Here is an 18469-nt window from a genome sequence, read left to right as displayed (position 1 = left end):
TATATGAAAGGATGTCATATGGAGGAGGGAGAAAGATTGTTTTCTGCTGCTCCAGAGAAGCGGACACAGAGCAATGGATTCAAACTTCAAGAAAGAAGATTCCACCTAAACATTAGGAAGAACTTCCTGACAGTAAGAGCTGTTCGGCAGTGGAATTTGCTACGAAGGAGTGTGGTGGAGTCTCCTTCTTTGGAGGTCTTTAAGCAGAGGCTTGACAGGCATATGCCAAGAATGCTTTGATGGTGTTTCCTGCTTGGCAGGGGGTTGGACTGGATGGCCCTTGTGGTCTCTTCCAACTCTATGATTCTATGATTCTATGAAATCCAGCATCGCCTGAGCTCTGTGAGTGCGGCTTTCTCCCGATTGAAGTGCAGAGTGTTTGAGGACCGGGACATTCACAGGGAAACCTAAATGCTTGTTTACAAAGCTATTTTCCTACCAACCTTACTATATGCTTGTGAAAGATGGACCACTTATAAATGCCATCTCCAACTCCTCAAAAGATTCCATCAACGGTGTCTCCGAAAATTTTACACATCGCTTGGGAAGACAGGCGAACTAATACCAGTGTACTGGAAGAAGCAAAGATCACCAGTGTTGAAGCAATGATTCTTCAACATCAACTTCGTTGCACTGGTCATGTTGTGCGGATGCCTGATGATCATCTTCCAAAGCAACTACTCTATTCCAAACTTAAAAATCGAAAGCGTAATGCTGGTGGTCCACGAAAGAAGTTTAAAGACTGTCTCAAGGCAAATCTTACAAGATGTAGTATAAACACTGACAACTGGGAAACACTGGCCTGCAAGCACTCCGGTTGGAGAACAGCCTTTACCAAAGGTGTCATGGGCTTTGAAGACACTCAAACTCAGGACACAAGGGGAAATGTGCTAAGAGGAAGGCATGTTTGGCAAACCCTCACTGTGATCAACTTCTGCCCAGAAACCTAGGTCCCCACTGTGGAAGGATGTGTGGATCCAGAATTGGCCTCCACAGTCATGTATGGACACACTGCTAAAAACGTGTTCATGGAAGACAATCTTACTCAACTACGAGTGATCGCCAAAGAGAAGAAAGAGAAGAGAGCACATCAACCCCTTGAGAATCCGCATGCATCCACAGTTTCAACAGCTAACCAGATGCGTGACTTCATTCATCCAAGCTTCCATTCGACTGCATGGGAATTTGTGCACATATACTATATATATGGCCAATTCACATAACATATTTGTTGTTTTCTGTCTCTCTGTGTGCAACCAGTCCCAAATATGACCAGGTATCATTTCACAGAATCACACAGAATTGTCAAGTTGGAAGGGACCCCAAGGGTTATCCAGTCCAACCCCCTGCAATGCAGGAATCTCAGCCTAAGCATCCATGACAGATTTGCATGAACCAACACAATGCACAGATATCTTTCTGTCATGGAGATTGATATGAGTGAAGCAGCTGGAACTGTGATTATTGCAGGATTGCTTTTGGGTGTATTCGTGCTACTTTATTTACATGTGGGGGGGGAGGAGATGCTTGGTGGCTTTCTATATACCATATTTAAAAGGCCTCTCCGAGCTGTGTGCTTGATAAAATTATCAATAAAATGCAGATAGAGTAGAATTATCAATAAAATCAGCCAAAAGTTTTAACACAAATATACACAACTAAATTATATCTCTGGGTAGGTTTGCTGAAATGAAAAAAAAACCATCAGGAGTCTAAGTCAATATAGCAAAGATGCTAAGATCAATAGGCAGGGAGTTCCAAAGCATAAGAGCAGTTACGTGTTGTTGTTGTTGTTTTTAAAAGTCATAGAATCACTAGAATTGGAAAGGACCACAACAGTTACTGTATCTAGTCCACACACACACACACACACACACACACACACACACACACTGCAATGCAGAAATCTTTTTGCCCGTCATGGGGCTCGAAACCATGACCATGAGATTAAGAGTCTCATGCTCTACCGACTGAGCATGGCTCCTTTAAAATGTGGGTTGAATATGATAAGGCACTTGTCAAAGTGCAAGTTCCAGGCAGCCCTGTTTAGGGAGGCTTTTAATGTTTAATAGGTCGCTGTGTTTTATTTTTCTGCTGGAAGCCGCCCAGAGTGGCTGGGGAAACCCACCCAGATGGGCGGGGTATAAATAATATATTATTATTATTATTATTATTATTATTATTATTATTATTATTATTACTACTACTACTACTATTATTATTATTATTCCACAGATCAAACCAGTTAGATGGGCACAAACAGGGCAAGGTGGTCCTTCAAGAGAACGGCTCCCAACCTGTTAAGGCCGTTAACCACCCAATCTGCAAATTATGCAAGCTTTTTTTAAATACACTGTTCAGTGAAGGATCATAGCTCAGTAGTGGAGAAAATGCATTGCAAGCTGATGTACCAGGGTCAATTCATGCTCTCTTCTGGTTGGGAGTGGAGTCTGGAGATCTGCTGCCAGTCAGTGTAGACAATACTGAACTACATGGACCAATAGGTCTGACTCATTATAAGGTGACTTCCAGAGCTCTTATCTCGGGATAAGCCCCAGAGTCCTGTTGTGCTTAGAAAGAGAAAATTTTGCACACGCAGAGAGAAACTGGGAGCTGCTCTAGATCAGGGGTCCCCAAACTAAGGTCCAAGGGCCGGATGCGGCCCAATTGCCTTCTGAATCTGGCCCGCAGATGGTCCGGGAATCAGCATGTTTTTACATGAGTAGAATGTGTCCTTTTATTTAAAACGCATCTCTGGGTTATTTGCGGGGCCTGCCTGGTGCTTTTCATGAGTAGAATGTGTCCTTTTATTTAAAACGTATCTCTGGGTTATTTGTGGGGCATAGGAATTTGTTCTCCTTTTTTTTCAAAATATAGTCCGGCCCCCCACAAGGTCTGAGGGACAGTGGACCGGCCCCCTGCTGAAAAAGTTTGCTGACCCCTGCTCTAGATCCAGCCATGCTCCTCTTCTTACACTCAGTGGTATATCAAGAAGATTATTAAAAGTAACAGTTACAGGTAGGTAGCCGTGTTGGAGTGAGAGGGTGGGGAGGGGTATTACTCAGAAGGGTGGTGGGAGCACGGGTGATTGGCTGATAGGAGTGGTAAACCTGTTGACGACTCTTAACGACTGCAATTGGTCTTACAGGAAAAAGCAAGGGGTGAGATGGCTAAAAAATGATGATGATATAAGGGTCTGGTGACTTCTGTTTCAGTGTATCTGAAGAAGTGCGCATGCACACGAAAGCTCATACCAAGGACAAACTTAGTTGGTCTCTAAGGTGCTACTGGAAGGATTTTTATTTTATTTTATTAAAAGTAACGACAGTCATCCTAAGCTGGCCATGTACATGAAGAGCCTCAAAGTAATTGAAAATATAAATGGAATTAAGAGCTTGAAAGCATGTCCATATTTGCAGCTTGGTAACTTTTTCATTCGCGGGGCGGGGGGTGGGGAGCATCTCCTCTGAAGTACACAGCTTCTTACAATCTCTGCTTAATGCAATCTACAACTGGCATTAACGTTTCAGATTTGCTTCTGGTGGACATAAAACAAGAATAAAGCGGTCGTACCAATTTGCTACCATTCACAACATTTAACGTGATTGACGAGGAGTGTGCATTTGTAGTTTGCTATGAATTCTTTTCTGTGGGTTGTCTGCGATTGAATCCTACTGAGAGTGGACCCATTGAAATTAATGGGATGTTAAGTTAACCATTAATGGGGTGAAATTAATGGGGTGTTAAGTTAACCATTAATGGGGTGAAATTAATGGGGTGTTAAGTTGACCAGGGGGTTGGACTGGATGGCCCTTGTGGTCTCTTCCAACTCTGATTCTATGATTCATTAGCCCATCAATTTCAGTGGGTCTAATGCAATCCTCTGTTTCGTTATGCAACTTCATTATTTTTAAGGGGGAAGCATAAGAGTCTTGCAGGATAGGGCAGGATCAGGCCTTGCAAAACCGGGAATCAGTGGGGTTCAAAACCCTAAAGGAAGGAGCCCCAAACAACCCAGCAAAGACCTAACATTCTCAAAGGCCACGTAATACTTATTATCCAGGGGAGGGGGGAATTGGGGTGAGGTAAAGTGGCCATCACTTTCAACAGAAGCACTCCACTCTGCAACATTTTGTTGCAGGTCTCACTTGTCGTGACCACTAGCCATGGATAGATCAATCCAGGGCCAGAGGAAGACCTCTAGAGATCATAAGCACTGAAAAGATTGTGGTGCCGCAAATATGTAATTCAAAATAAAAACAATACCCAAACAGAAAACAGCATTTCATTTTCAAAATGACACAAAAGTTACATGTATGCCAAAATGTACATGCATGTATGTCATGTGCAATGCATGACAGGGTCTGATTTTGATGCTTTACCTATGTTAGTAGGACACCCCCTGGTTTAGGTGGGCATAAGTAATAAAAAAGAGACCAGAAAAACGGGGGAAGAGTGTAGAAGTCTAACAAAGTTCAGATTTTTCCCATGATGAACTACATCAATGCTTTTTTTTTGAAACCTCAAATGTAAAATTCTTTCTACATTTCCGCATTTCTTCTTCTTATTTTTTTCTTCCTTCCTTCCTTCCTTCCTTCCTTCCTTCCTTTTTTTGTGTGTGTGGCCCTGATTTGCTAATGCCCTAAACATGTGCTTAATCTGCCTGCTAGGTAATCCAGCACTCAATCTAACCTTCCTGGATTTGGCCAACAATTATTTTTTTATAAAACAACAACAACAACACAAGTTTTATAAAACAATGTCTCATTATAGAATGTGCCATTGCTTTGTACTGGATCATTTCCAAATGGCCTTGAATGCTGAAAAACTAAAAGGCAGCCCAGAAATTCTGTAAATGAATAAATTTTAGAATTGCATTTAAGTTTGAATTCATAGTCCAGGAAGGATGGAAGGAGAATATATATAAGAAATGTTAGGGCTCTGTTTCTCCTGGTCATCTCTTTGCCTAGTTCAGTTTGAGGGATTATCTGCATTCTTTTACATATTTGCATTAATGGGACAGCATGGAATATTTTCAGCCACTTTTGAAACAGGTAGGGGGGATACGGGCAACATTATTGTTAAAAGGAATCCCAAGCAGAGGAATTACAGGGTGAGCAGAACTCCTTATAACCACCCTCTTTGGCAAAGCACTTTGAACATACACCTTGGTCTAAAGACATAAAAACATTAGGAGATGTCAGCTGGCTATCTGTCAGGAATGCTTTAGTTGAGATTCCTGCATTGCAGGGGGTTGGACTAGATGACCGTCAGGGTCCCTTCCATCTCTTCAATTTTATGGTGCTACACACACACACACACCCTATAGAACACAATGATACATATAAATGACAGTATTTTTAAAATGCCTGTATGATGTAGAAAGAGTATGAGTCTCTGGTCCATATTAGTAAGTATGCAGTCAAGTAAGCTGGTTTTCAGGTCCTCACTGAAGGGCAATTCCACACATGACTATTCAGAAGTAAGTCCTGTAGAGTTCAATAGTGCTTACTCCAAGGTAAGTGGATACAGAACAACAGCCTCAGCAATGGAATTCTCTTGATGGCTTTGAGCTAGGCACAGTCCTCTAAACCTACCCTGTCCGTCAAAGGCATAATAAAGTGGGACAACCCCCATCTTTGCTGCCCGAAGCTCTTTGGGTGAAAGGTAGGATATACAAACATGATAACTTAATCAATAAGTAAAGGTTAAAGAGGGTTGTTCAATAAATCATTACACCAGTGATATGGGTACTGATTCAAAAAGTGCTGAGATAAAATTAAGAAGTTTGGATCTAGAAATAGAATAAAAATCACTATGGTATTATAGCATTCAAACTGACCACATACATGAAGTTCCTAAAGTCATGTCGAATGTTTACTAGCAGAAATTATCTAAAGGCAGCATTATTAAGAAAAAATAGGAGCACACCTTGCTTATCATGACTTATTCTGCATTTTTATGCACAGAGAGAGACACACACACAGTAATTCACCATGCAAACTTAGTGTAAATGGTTTGCTAACATAAAGTGCTGTTGAGGGTGAGTTCTTTCTGTCTTACTGCACAGTAGATTTTACACTGAGCGTATTTTCCTCTGGCGAGCAAAGTGTGTGCTTTTTAATTTTTTTCGTTATGATTACTCGTGGACACTCCTAGACACTTTATCAAATAATCCGTCTCACCACATAGGCAAACCTTCAACTCCAAACTACGTTCCTAGAGGGGTTGGAATTTTCAGGAATGGCCAGGAGAGAAGTGAGAGTAAACTGCTGGCGGAAATGAGGATTTATTCTCCCCTGATCCTTTAACCTGTTTGACAGTTTCTGCTCCAAACCACAAAATCGCCCTGAGGCTTCTCCGGGCCTCTGGCTTCTATGATGGAGAGATGCCATGCCTGGCGGTTGTTGGTTTTTACCCAAGACAATTAAATCTTCCTTCTCGCCACAATGCAGCCACCCACTTCAATTTACAGTATTCAGTCAAAGAAAGGAAATTCCAATGATGGGAGACACACACACCCATACTTTTTCAAGAGTCTCAGAGCATACAGCAAGGAACAGCTGTAACTGTTCAGACTCTCCAGCTGCTTTAACTCTTTCCCTGGTGCCACCAATCTTGCGCTACCATCTAGTCCATCTTTCCTCGCAATCAAATTTAGATTGCAAGCTCCCTGAGAGCAGCACCTTGAACTCTAAAAAAATCACCAGGTACGTTAAGGTGCTGAAAGGACAGTAATGATGCAGCTGAGGAGTCAAACAAATCAATTTATTGATGAATTAATAAATTAATTATTGCACCTTTAAATATACCTATAAAAGTTCTGATTGGAAACTAGCCCTGTGGAAACTACCACTCCTCGGCTTTTAAGGCGTTTTACTTAAGTCCGGGAGTCTGGGGGCGCTTTTACGAACTTCGGAAGCAGTTTAACCCTTTCTTCCCGCTCTCCCGCTCCGTTGCCTAGTCAGGAGGAGGAGGAGGAGGAGGAGGAGGAGGAGGAGGAGGAGGAGGAGGAGGAGGAGGAGGAGGAGGAGGAAGAATAAGAAGAAGAAGAAGAAGAAGAAGAAGAAGAAGAAGAAGAAGAAGAAGAAGAAGAAGAAGAAGAAGAAGAAGAAGAAGAAGAAGAAGAAGAAGAAGAGCCTCGCTTACCACTTGAGCGCCTGACGATGTTCTCCAAAAACGTGTTCTGTGGTGCCACCAGCCCTCTTTTTCCCCCCGGCATCCTGCGCCTGCAGAGCCGGGCTCTGGAGCCAAGGGGTCGCAGCGGGGGCGGCTGGGAGGGTCTCGGCAGTTCTCTTGCACCCAGTGCCGTAGAGTAGCTGTGGGAAGGTGGACGAGGCAGTTCATGGTAGTAGCGCTCCAGCGGCTGGTGAAGCCCAGACTGTGGCAACGCCGCGCTCACAGCTCGGGAACTGCAGCCTCCGAAAGGATTGCGCCTGCGCGTGTGCCTGGCTGTTGCTGTTGTTGCTGCTGCTGCTGCTGCTACCCCAACGGGCAGACAGCATGACCACACGCCCTTCCAAAGCCCACCGGGCTGCCTGCGGCTGGACAGCGAAGAGTCAACCCAGCCCAGCCAGCGGATCTGGCTACTTCTCGCGTTCCTGGGCGCAACCGGGGCGCGTCGGGGAAACGGGGACTCCAACAGATGCGGAGAGGCTCTGCTTTTTTTAGCCACCAAACTCTTCTTTACTCTTTTCCCTTAAAAATAAGAGGAAGAAGAGAGACGATTCCTGCGTTACCAACCAAGCGCTCGCATCCCAAGAAAAACTCCAGAGAAGCGGCTTTAATCCCAAAGCGCGTCGCCAAATTGGAATGATCAGAACCCTGGACAGCTCTCTCTCCGGGAGCGCCTAGACTGCGGAGGGCAGGAAATCCACCGAGCGCCACCCGAGGTCTCCTCCGCGCCGTCGCTCCAAGGGTCGCCAACAGGGAGCCGCCACCCCACCCTCTCTCCCCTCCCAGCTTGGGTGCCCTCTGGAACCTGCGGCTGCACCCACACGCGCCCAGCAAGGCGAGCAGAGGAGGAGGGCGGGCGGCGCGAGGGGCTGCGCTGAGGCGGATGCACACCTGCTGGAGGCTGGCAGGGAAGGCAGCGCAACTTGGGCAGGTCCCAGGATGGAGCATCAAACCCACGCTAGGGAGGGTGGGGGGGGAGGAGAGAGCCGGGGGGAGAAGAAAGAGGCCAATGGCAAGAGTGGCTATGGGATGCTTTCCCCGAAATCAGAGGCTCGCCAGGAGGCGGGGCTGAGTTGCCAGCCTGATCCGGGATCCCATTCTCTCTCTCTCTCTCTCTCTCTCTCTCTCTCTCTCTCTCTCTCTCTCTCTCTCTCTCTCTCTCTCTCTCTCTCTCCTTCGTTCCTACAGTCAGTCGCCAGGGCTGAAAGTTCTTCGCCCGAGATGCTCCGAGGCGAGCGCCCGAGCTGCCCTTCCGCCAGGGCAGGAGGAGGCTGAATAATTTAGCGTTTGCTTCGGGGAGTTGGGGGGGGGTTGCAAAGGGAAGAAAGGAGCGGGGGTGGGGAGGCGAAAGGCTAGGGGGTGATTCTAGTCATTGGTTTGGCACGGAGGAGAGCTTAGCGGGAGAGGAGGATAGGTGGGGAGGGAGATGCAACTTTATTTTCTGCTTCTGAAGAACTGGGGGCCGGTGCGCGTTGAAATGTCGAAAGGCATTGCGGGCTTTTGCACCTGCCTCGCAAGGAGAAGGCGGGTGGTGGGCTTCTATCTGGAAATGTCTTCTCTACTGACCGCTTGGTCGTCGCCCATGATAGCTCGATGGATCCTCAACGGGCAGTTCGACGCTGAATATCAGCCGCTGGAGACTCAAGAAAGGAGGTGGGAGGGGGTGGCCGCTGCTCTCAGGCTCTGCTTGGGGGGTTCCCTGAGGCATCTTTCCTGGTCTCTGCTGGAAAGGAGCAGGCTGGACTGGACAGCTCCCGGGCCTGACCCAGCAAGTCGTTTCTTTTGGTTCTCGGGTGAATTAGAAATAAACAACCCAAGATAGGAATATTGAGAAGTGTCAAGACCAGAGGAACAGGCGGTTCCTGTGGGGACCTTAAAGCCTTTCGGCACAATCCTACACAATTGTTATTATTATTATTATTAATTATTTTGCTCCTTGTCCACTGATTTTAGTGGTGCTTGCTCATGAGTAAATCACAGGGTTACAGCCATGCAGCCTGATCCTAACCATTCATACATGGAAGAATGCCTTGGGACCTATTCCTAAGTAACTGCACAAGCGACTGCAGTATTACGGCATAGAATCACAGAAACATAGAACTGCAGAGTGGGAAGGGACCACAAAGGTCATCTAGTTCAACCCCCTGCAATGCAGAAATCTTTTTGCCCAATGTGGGGTTCTAACCCATGACCCTGAGACTAAGATGAATTTCTCCTTGCCCTCACCTGCTCCTTGATCCCCACACACAATCTTGATCCTTGTTTCTCTCCCTTCTCCAGCTTCGAGCCCATCAAACAGGCATTCCAGAGCAACCGATTATGCCCAACCTTCCAACCTCAGCCTCCAGGGCACTGGGGTGCTTTTCCTGAGCCTTTTCTGCTCGATATATTTTTTAAAAGGTTGCGCAACCACCTGGCAGTGATGTTGCACTAGTTATACCCTGAACAGGGCAAAGGGATGGACTACTGGACCTCCAAAGACCGTCCCAACTCCGAAATTTTGTTAACTGGAGAAAGGAAACCACTGCAAAGTCTAGACTTCAAGTGTGGGAGTCATCACTGGATTGCAAAGGGAGTGAAAGACACAACAGAGGGAAAACTAGGGGAATAATTCCTCCTTTCCCATTCAAGATCTGCCGGAATGGGTGTCCAGGAAGCACTAAATCAGAGACCCCTCACCTATTCCTAGTTTCAAATTATACTCTCTTGGTATGTTATCTGTTAGGTTGGTGCATGTCTAGTCTGGGCAAAAGGCAGTAGTAAATAAGACACCTTCATCCTAGATATAATTCCTATTTGCCAATAGGACCCCTTTCAGGATGTCAGAAGTACCAAACCACCCTTGCTGCTTATTTTATTAGTATTTACCAAAAAGCATTTTTCAGCCTTCCCTTTCTGCCTCAGGATGAGGCACTTGGGTTGGTTCATGACACATTTAACTGAATGCATTTCCACGGCCATTCAGTTTATATTCTTAGCATTTCGTCTGCGGCCATTTGGAGGGAGCCAATGCGTCACGGTGGTGTTTTGGTGGCACTCCTTTTTAACAGGCTCTCTTTCCCACCCTTATTTGGCACTTCTGACCAATGTATAGCTGACAGATCCTTTTTTCCTCCTCCTTTTTCTTTTTAAAGAAAGATTGCATATCCTTATCAGAGTTAGTCCCCATCAGTTGATATGAAGGAGGAAGAGATGAAGAAGGAAAGGAAAACGAAATAAAATTTGATAGAAGAAGACATTTGCATCCAGCTTTGTGTCTATGGAGCTCTTTCAACCTGGAGTAATGCAGATCAGATTTTGGAGAGGGGGGATAAGACTCCAACCCCTTTGCTTCCCCTGCCAAATGGCTTTTTTTTAAAGAAAATTCCATACATGCCTTCCCAGCATCTGGAAGGAGGACATGGACCATGGGCAAAGTACTATATGTCGGCATGTTTTCTCATCTAGCGAGGGATTTGTCCAGAGAAGCCTTCTTCTGTGTGCATAATATGTCTTCCTGCTAGTTTCTATTCAGATCTCGCCAAAGGCTGCTCCCCCCAAAAAAGCAGGGAGGTGCAAAGTGCTGTAGGAGGGAAGGAATCTGCTCTACCTACTTGCTAATTCTTGCTCAAGACTACCTTGCATATTATCCAGCCAGGTAATCTAAAAACAGATACGGCTGTCAGTTTCCAAATTCTTCTCCGTCCAAATGAAAACTGGCTCCCTGTTGGAATCTTTTTTTGCAAGGCAATCAATGATAGTTCCCTTTTCTTCCCCCACTCCTTCACGGTTTTGGCCACTTCAGTCGTTCTGGAGCTCCCTCTTGGCTGTTAGTTGACACCAAGTATTGATCTTGATTGAACCGGCTCATTTTAAGCAAGCGTTTACCTTCTGAAAGTGCACATCAATATGTACAAAGAATCAAGGTAAGTTAATGCAAAGCTGGACATGGAGGCAATCAAGGCGAAAAGAAGTTAAAGCTGATAGAGAGCAAATATTGAAAACCATCCAGCACCAAATGTGCTAATTTAATAGAAAGGAAGTTTAAAATCTAATTCCCAGATCAGGAAATTAAATTCAGCCCCACCTGGGAAATGGTTTTCTGTGTTTCTTTCCCTGAAACTTCTGGAAATTGTTGGACATTTTGACAAGGCTTTTTCATTTCTTTTATGAAACAAACTGTCTATGCAGCTTGGTTGTAAGAATACCTCTAAGCAATTTTAGGTAAGGATGTTGGAAGGTGAAAGAATACGGGGAGATGAAGGATCGTTTGGGACTGTGCTGTCTGTTGAGCCCTAATTGTGGGAACCAGGCTTTATAAAAGTGTTGATTGTTGTTGTTGTTGTTGAGTCGTTCAGTCGTGTCCGACTCATAGAATCATAGAGTTGGAAGAGACCATAAGGGCCATCCAGTCCAACCCCCTGCCAAGCAGGAAACACCATCAAAGCATTCTTGACATATGCCTGTCAAGCCTCCGCTTAAAGACTGTTCGTGACCCCATGGACCAGAGCACGCCAGGCACTCCTGTCTTCCACTGCCTCCTGCAGTTTGGTCAGACTCATGTTGGTGGCTTCAAGAACACTATCCAACCATCCCATCCTCTGTTGTCCCCTTCTCCTAGTGCCCTCAATCTTTGCCAACATCAGGGTCTTTTCCAGGGAGTCTTCTCTTCTCATGAGGTGGCCAAAGTATTGGAGCCTCAGCTTCAGGATCTGTCCTTCCAGTGAACACTCAGGGCTGATTTCCTTCAGGATGGATAGGTTTGATCTTCTTGCAGTCCATGGGACTCTCAAAAGTCTCCTCCAGCACCATAATTCAAAAGCATCCATTCTTCGGCGATCAGCCTTTTTTAAAAAAATTTTTTTAAAAAAAGACTTTATTTCAAATTTTTAAAATATACAGCAAAAGAAGAAACAAACTTAGACAATGGTAAAATCAATCATATACATAAATACAATCCCCTTTACCCGCCCTTTCCCTCCCCCTCCCCCCTATACTTCCCTCCGCACTCTTTCGACTTCCTTTTCCACTCTTATATTCACTCGTGCATTTATTTCCAATACAATTCTACTTTACTGTTAAAAATACTCATTTTACTTAATATATTTATTTATATTATATTTACTAATTAATTATTTTTGTTTTTATTTCCCTTCATATCCCCTAGATCAGCCTTCTTTATGGTCCAGCTCTCACTTCCATACATCACTACTGGGAAAACCATAGCTTTAACTATACAAACCTTTGTTGGCAAGGTGATGTCTCTGCTTTTTAAGATGCTGTCTAGGTTTGTCATTGCTTTTCTCCCAAGAAGCAGGTCTTTTAATTTCGTGACTGCTGTCACCATCTGCAGTGATCATGGAGCCCAAGAAAGTAAAATCTCTCACTGCCTCCATTTCTTCCCCTTCTATTTGCCAGGAGGTGATGGGACCAGTGGCCATGATCTTAGTTTTTTTGATGTTGAGTTTCAGACCATATTTTGCGCTCTCCTCTTTCACCCTCATTAAAAGGTTCTTTAATTCCTCCTCACTTTCTGCCATCAAGGTTGTGTCATCAGCATATCTGAGGTTGTTGATATTTCTTCCGGCAATCTTAATTCCGGCTTGGGATTCATCCAGTCCAGCCTTTCTCAAGATGAATTCTGCATAACTAATATAAATATAAATTAGTTATGTTGTTATATGCAGTTCCCTAGAAAGGCTGCTAACACATGCCTTTAGCAGGGAAACAGGTAGACTGAAGGATGGAAAGTGGGTTGCCTTTAGGTGAAAGAGAGGTTGGAAGGGTCTAAATGTGTTGCTTGTTAAACCTCGAGCATTGGCCTCAGGCTTCATAGGGGTGTTGGTAACTATTTACGAACTTACAGCTTCCTGGAACATCTCCTAACACAGGTCTGCAGCAGGGTCTCAATTAGAAGGGAAGGAGAAATCTGTATAATGGGTTCATTGTGCCGGAATACAACACAGAGGCAAGATAGAGACAAGACTCTATCTGTCAGTAGTCAGGATTCCCTGAAGCTAAAAGGCATGTCTGGACAAGCTCTGAATGCGCAAAGGGTGTGTGGAGTGTTCACAAAGAGATCCTGGTACATGAGTTCCCACTGATAAGAAAGAAAGAAAGAAAGAAAGAAAGAAAGAAAGAAAGAAAGAAAGAAAGAAAGAAAGAAAGAAAGAAAGAAAGAGCTTTTGGGATATGCTTTGGCCTCTAGGGAAGGGTAGCTTAGTGGTTAGAGCACCTGATTCACATGCAGAGGGCGTCTGTTTAATCCCCAACATCTCCAAGGAGGGCTAGAAGAGACTCCGGCTTGGAATCTTGGATTGCCGCTGCCAGTCATTGCAGACAACCCTGAGCTAGCTAGACTAATGGTTTGACAGTATAAGGCAGCTTTCCATGTTCTATATAAAGGACAATCTGGGGAAACAAGACAGGCCACAGATGGCTACAGAAAGAGACAGGCAGCAGTACAGCTGGGGCAGGGTGCTCAATCGCCTCTGCAGATCGAGGCGTTTTATTTCTGGGAAGAGATCTGCTGCATCTTCCCTTTTTGGAGTGAGAGCCCCTATGGAATCCATGAGTCAGGCTGGACATTAATTGCTAAGCAGGCTTTCTCAGCATTCTCGAACCATTGCAGCCTCCCCCGCCTGGCAAGATCATGAGCCTGGCTTCTGCTCTGCAAGCTGGAGGAACGAAGCCTCTGCACCCAAGGCAGTCTGGAAAGCAGGTCAATGGTTATTGCACTACGGAAAGCCCACACCAGCATGCCTTGGTTGCATTTCTGGTTGTTTTAGGGTAAGCCCTTGCTGGTTGCACCTGTATACTGAAGCTGCTTTCTAGGCATTTCCTGTGCATTGAGGCCAGTAGCTAGAGGCTCCAAATCTGTCCACCTCCTAGCCTCTCCCAGATGCCTGAAAGTGAAGGAAGAGAAATCAGCAGAGAGACTAGCTGTACGGACAGTTAGCGATGGGTGAAATCCTCTTGGCTCAGCTTAGACATTCTCTCAAATGTCTCTTAGTGCTCTTGGAACAGGACAGGTCTCTTCCAGCTTATAGCATCAAGTGATCTGGTCAACCCACAACCCTGAGATAAATCATATCATGCTCTACATTCTGTGCTCCAAGTGTGTGCCCTCCCCACTGATCCACACTTCCTGTCCGCCATGTTTTGCAGGGGGTTGGACTAGATGACCCTTCGGGTCCCTTCCAACTACACAATTCTATTATTCTAGGATTCACTCCAAGCCAATGTCACCAACGCAAAACAAATTGCTTAGGCAGGAAGTTCTATTTTATTTTCCATGTTGCATTTCTCCCCTCTAGCTCACCATTCCTGAAATGTTAAATCCATGCCTCGTTAATTTTTTATTTTTATTTTTTTGGAGCAAAGCCCCTAACTCTGCCTCTGCTTCACAGCTTCATTTTTCTCCTCACCCTCCACGTTCTTCAAAATGGCATAGTTCTTCTCCCCCATCTGCTCTATTTTGCACATCCAACTCTGAGCGGAGCGGTGAGAGTTTCCAGCTGGTTTCAGCAGCTTTAATTGGGCTGGTGTGTTTGGAAAAGAAGCCAGCTCACAGGAGGAACCCCTGAAATGTTGCCGATGTTGGTATGGATGTGAGGAGAGGGCTATCGGTGGCTACTAGCCACAAAGACTGTGCTCTGCCTATGGGATGTAATCCACTGGGAGCAGTCAAGTACAACATTCCTTGTTTTGCTAGAGTGGACATGCAAGGGAATGTTTGGTCCAGCCTGTTTGGTCCACTTCCTGTTCCTCCTGGCCTGGAGCATCCGTCCTTGCATGTGACTAGTAAGTGGGCGTAACCTTCCCAGATCTGGTAAAAGGCCAACTCACGCTGCTACCTTTCTCCCTTTTTGACCTTCCTGTTCGTCCTGATTCACCTGGACTATTACTGCTGGCTGCCAACCAGCAGTTCCCCAGGTTATCTCCCATATGGGGTAAACCTGTTTGTACATGTTTGTAACCTTAAGCCTTAAGCCTGCCTTCAGGGATCACAGTGTGCTCTGCCTGATCGTGAGTAAAACTACTTTTTGTTACTTATGAATAAGACTGTGGCGTCTTTATTCTTTTAGGAGGGATTCAAAAGGGGTCTTACCAGGAATATTAGAACACATTTCAATCTGGACAAGCCAGATTGAATTGCTTGTTGTCTTAAGAAACTCACACGAGTTTGCAGCCAGCTTTCTGCTGAAGGGGAGGTGCACTCTGCTAAGTGAAGAAACTTGCTAGTGCAAGTTAGGAAGGATATTAATAATCACTATATATCCTCTGCGTTCACCCTCAACATTCCCACACTGCCTCCAACTGCAAAGCTTCTGAATACCACTTGCTGGAAACCACAAGAGGGGAGAGGGCTCTCACACTCAGTTCCCGCTTGGAAGTTTTCCACAGGCATCCGGTTGGCTGCTGCGAAAACAGGATGCTGGGCTAGATGGGCCATTGGCCTGATCCAGCAGACACTTGTTCTTATGAGGAGTGCAGGGATGAGATGCTGCCCTCCTCTTTCCTATGCAATTCAACACAATTCAAAGTTTTGGTGCTGACCTTTAAAGCCCTAAATGGCCTCGGTCCAGTATACCTGAAGAAGCGTCTCCACCCCCATCGTTCTGCCCGGACACTGAGGTCCAGCACCGAGGGCCTTCTGGCGGCTCCCTCATTGCGAGAAGCCAACTTGCAGGGAACTAGGCAGAGGGCCTTCTCGGTGGTGGCGCCTGCCCTGTGGAATGCCCTCCCAACAGATGTCAAAGAGGAAAACAACTACCAGACTTTTAGAAGACATCTGACGGCAGCCCTGTTCAGGGAGCCTTTTAATGTTTAATAGATTGTTGTGTTTTATTCTTCTGTTGGAAGCCGCCCAGAGTGGCTGGGGAGACCCAACCAGATGGGCGGGGTATAAATAATAAATTATTATTATTATTATTATTATTATTATTATTATTATTATTATTATGCAGCTGTTTGATATGTCCCTTGAGTAACCGGTTCCTTTAATGGTTGCTTTGTCTTGCTTTTAAATGTTTTAATGTCGAGGTGTATGTGTTGGGATGTGATTAGATCCTAGTAGTGGATATATTTATTAGAGGTTGTCCTTCCTCACATTTGTGAGTTCAGCAGAGTAGCTTTTTAAAATTATTTTGACAAAATAATAATCACAAATAAATAAGAATATAAATGTGCACCCCCACCACTGGGACAATTCCTTTGTAACTAGCCAACCTGCCAGAATTCCAACACCTCTTGTGATGGTTTGACCCCTTTCCATTGTAACAATACAAAGTCTACAAACATGTTCCATCGTCGGACGTTCGGCTTCCGAAAAACGTTTGCAAACCGGAACACTCACTTCTGGGTTTGCGGCATCCGGGAGCCGATTTGTTCGGGAGCCAAGCCGCTCGAGTACCAAGGTACCACTGTACTGGAAAATGCTGTCATATGTATTCTTCCACATAAAGTTCATTACCGTGATTATTTCATTAATCATTTCAGCTCTCCACACACAGAAATAGAGTGGAATAGGCTATCATTAACATGATTATCCCATTTACGGTAATGCATGGAGAACTAAGGCCAAGAGATTGTAAGTGGCCTACCTAATGAATTCATGCTTGAGCCTAAATATATATTTTTTCCAAACCCCAAAGTTCTGAATACCATATTTACTGGAGTCTAATGCACAATCAAATCTAATGCGCACCTCAATTTTCACAACCTTGAAACCAAAAAAGAGAGGATTTGCTGGCGAATGTAAATGTGCCATTGGATCGAATGCGCACCTTAATTTTCGCAACATAATTTGGCAAAAAAAGATGAGTAAATACGGTAGTTAAACCTGCAGGCTTTTAATTCCACAGCTCCAAAGGATGGTTTGGATCGAGGCAGTAGCGGTGGTGGGGGTGGGATTCGTCCCCTTCCCTTCATATGCCACAACACAGCAGCGTGTGGACACAAGGGTGGTGGTCACAAATTATCTGTGTCCACCACCCTTTATGGGTTTCCCTACTGCTTCATTCATAACCTTGAATATCGCATTTCCCCTTTCACTGAGAATATAAGACTGCCTTTCACTCTCTTGTCAAGGGGACACTGCAGAGGCTACTCACAGACACAATCCCACCACTGTTCAGCATGGGAGCTTGGACCTGCTCTGCCTCCAGCCTGGGCCAACAGACCTCCTTAGCTTTGCCCCTCACATCTTTCATGTTTGGTCCAACGTCCTATTGGGATTTTGAAACATGCAAATAGGCATGAGGACCGACAGGCATTGGTTGGTTTATTAGCTACAAAGGCCCCTCACTCTGTACCGAATGCATCTTGTCACTTGTCACTTGTCAAGGGATGTCCTCCATTTGTGAAGGCTGTCGTGCTCATGAAAGACGGCAGGTTCCTTTTTCTTTCTGATTTTTCTTGCATCACACAATTTTGTTCCACGGCATTCCAATACCAGATGTTTTCCCACATGCACTGGGATGTTTTTCTTAAACATTTGCTTTATCACATTTGCACAATATACAATTATCTGGTTCAGTTCCAGTATACCATGTGCTTTTTAAAAGGACAGTTTGTTTTTCAATGCTTGTTTATTTTCTTCTGATTCTATGCCACTATAACAGTAGCAGCTACCAGCAGGCTCCCAAATACATCTCTATCCTTTGCCTCAGCTGAGTCATTTGATTTTTTTAGATGGAGCAGTGTTCAATATGCAATATTCTTACTTACAATCTGAATTTTTTAAAAAATTATACTGTCTATCTATGTGAGCACATTTCCACCCAAAGCGCTAAGAAATCTACATTGATCAGCATTCTTAGCTCCCACAGATAATAAGACATTTACAAATCATATGCAACTCGGCTGCATTGTAACTGTTTTGCCTAAGAGCATCACATTTCCCGAATCAATTGTCGATGCCTTGGCTGCTCTTAATCGCTGTGTTTTCCTGGAGCTTAGCAAAAGTTTTTGCAATGCCAATGCCCGAGAATAAAAAGCTGAGGTGAGATGTGTCATGCCTTCCGTGGTTTCCTTGCGAGGAGAGAACCACAGAAACTTGAGGTGTTTTTATAACATCTCTTTGAAAACAAATATATAGGTTGAGCAGTAGGGAAGCAAGGAGATACGCCAGCAGCTAGAAAACAGTGTTTATCTGAAGCAGAAGATAAACCATTTTAGCCACGAGATGGAATACTGTAGGGGGCATTATACTGTATTTGATATGAATGTATCCCATTTGGTTCCAGGTGGCGCTGTGGGTTAAAACACTGAGCTTAGGGCTTGCTGATCAGAAGGTCGGCGGTTCGAATCC

General features: G+C 44.8%; 1 protein-coding gene across 1 annotated transcript in view; it reads right to left on the bottom strand.

Moving 5' to 3' along the window:
* Window positions 1-8884, bottom strand: part of KCNH5 (potassium voltage-gated channel subfamily H member 5) — a 186325-nt gene extending 177441 nt beyond the window's left edge. Inside the window, exons 1-2 of the mRNA XM_088661197.1 lie at window positions 8743-8884; window positions 7150-7698 (exon numbers count right to left, since the gene is read on the bottom strand). Coding sequence (XP_088517323.1) covers window positions 7150-7698; window positions 8743-8884 — 691 coding nt within the window. The remainder of the gene's footprint in view (window positions 1-7149; window positions 7699-8742) is intronic.
* Between the last annotated feature and the right edge of the window lie 9585 nt (window positions 8885-18469).

The sequence above is a fragment of the Zootoca vivipara genome, chromosome 1 (assembly GCF_965207765.1).
Source record: "Zootoca vivipara chromosome 1, rZooViv2.hap1.1, whole genome shotgun sequence".
Classification (NCBI taxonomy): domain Eukaryota; kingdom Metazoa; phylum Chordata; class Lepidosauria; order Squamata; family Lacertidae; genus Zootoca; species Zootoca vivipara.
This window is presented reverse-complemented; position numbering and strand designations above follow the sequence as displayed.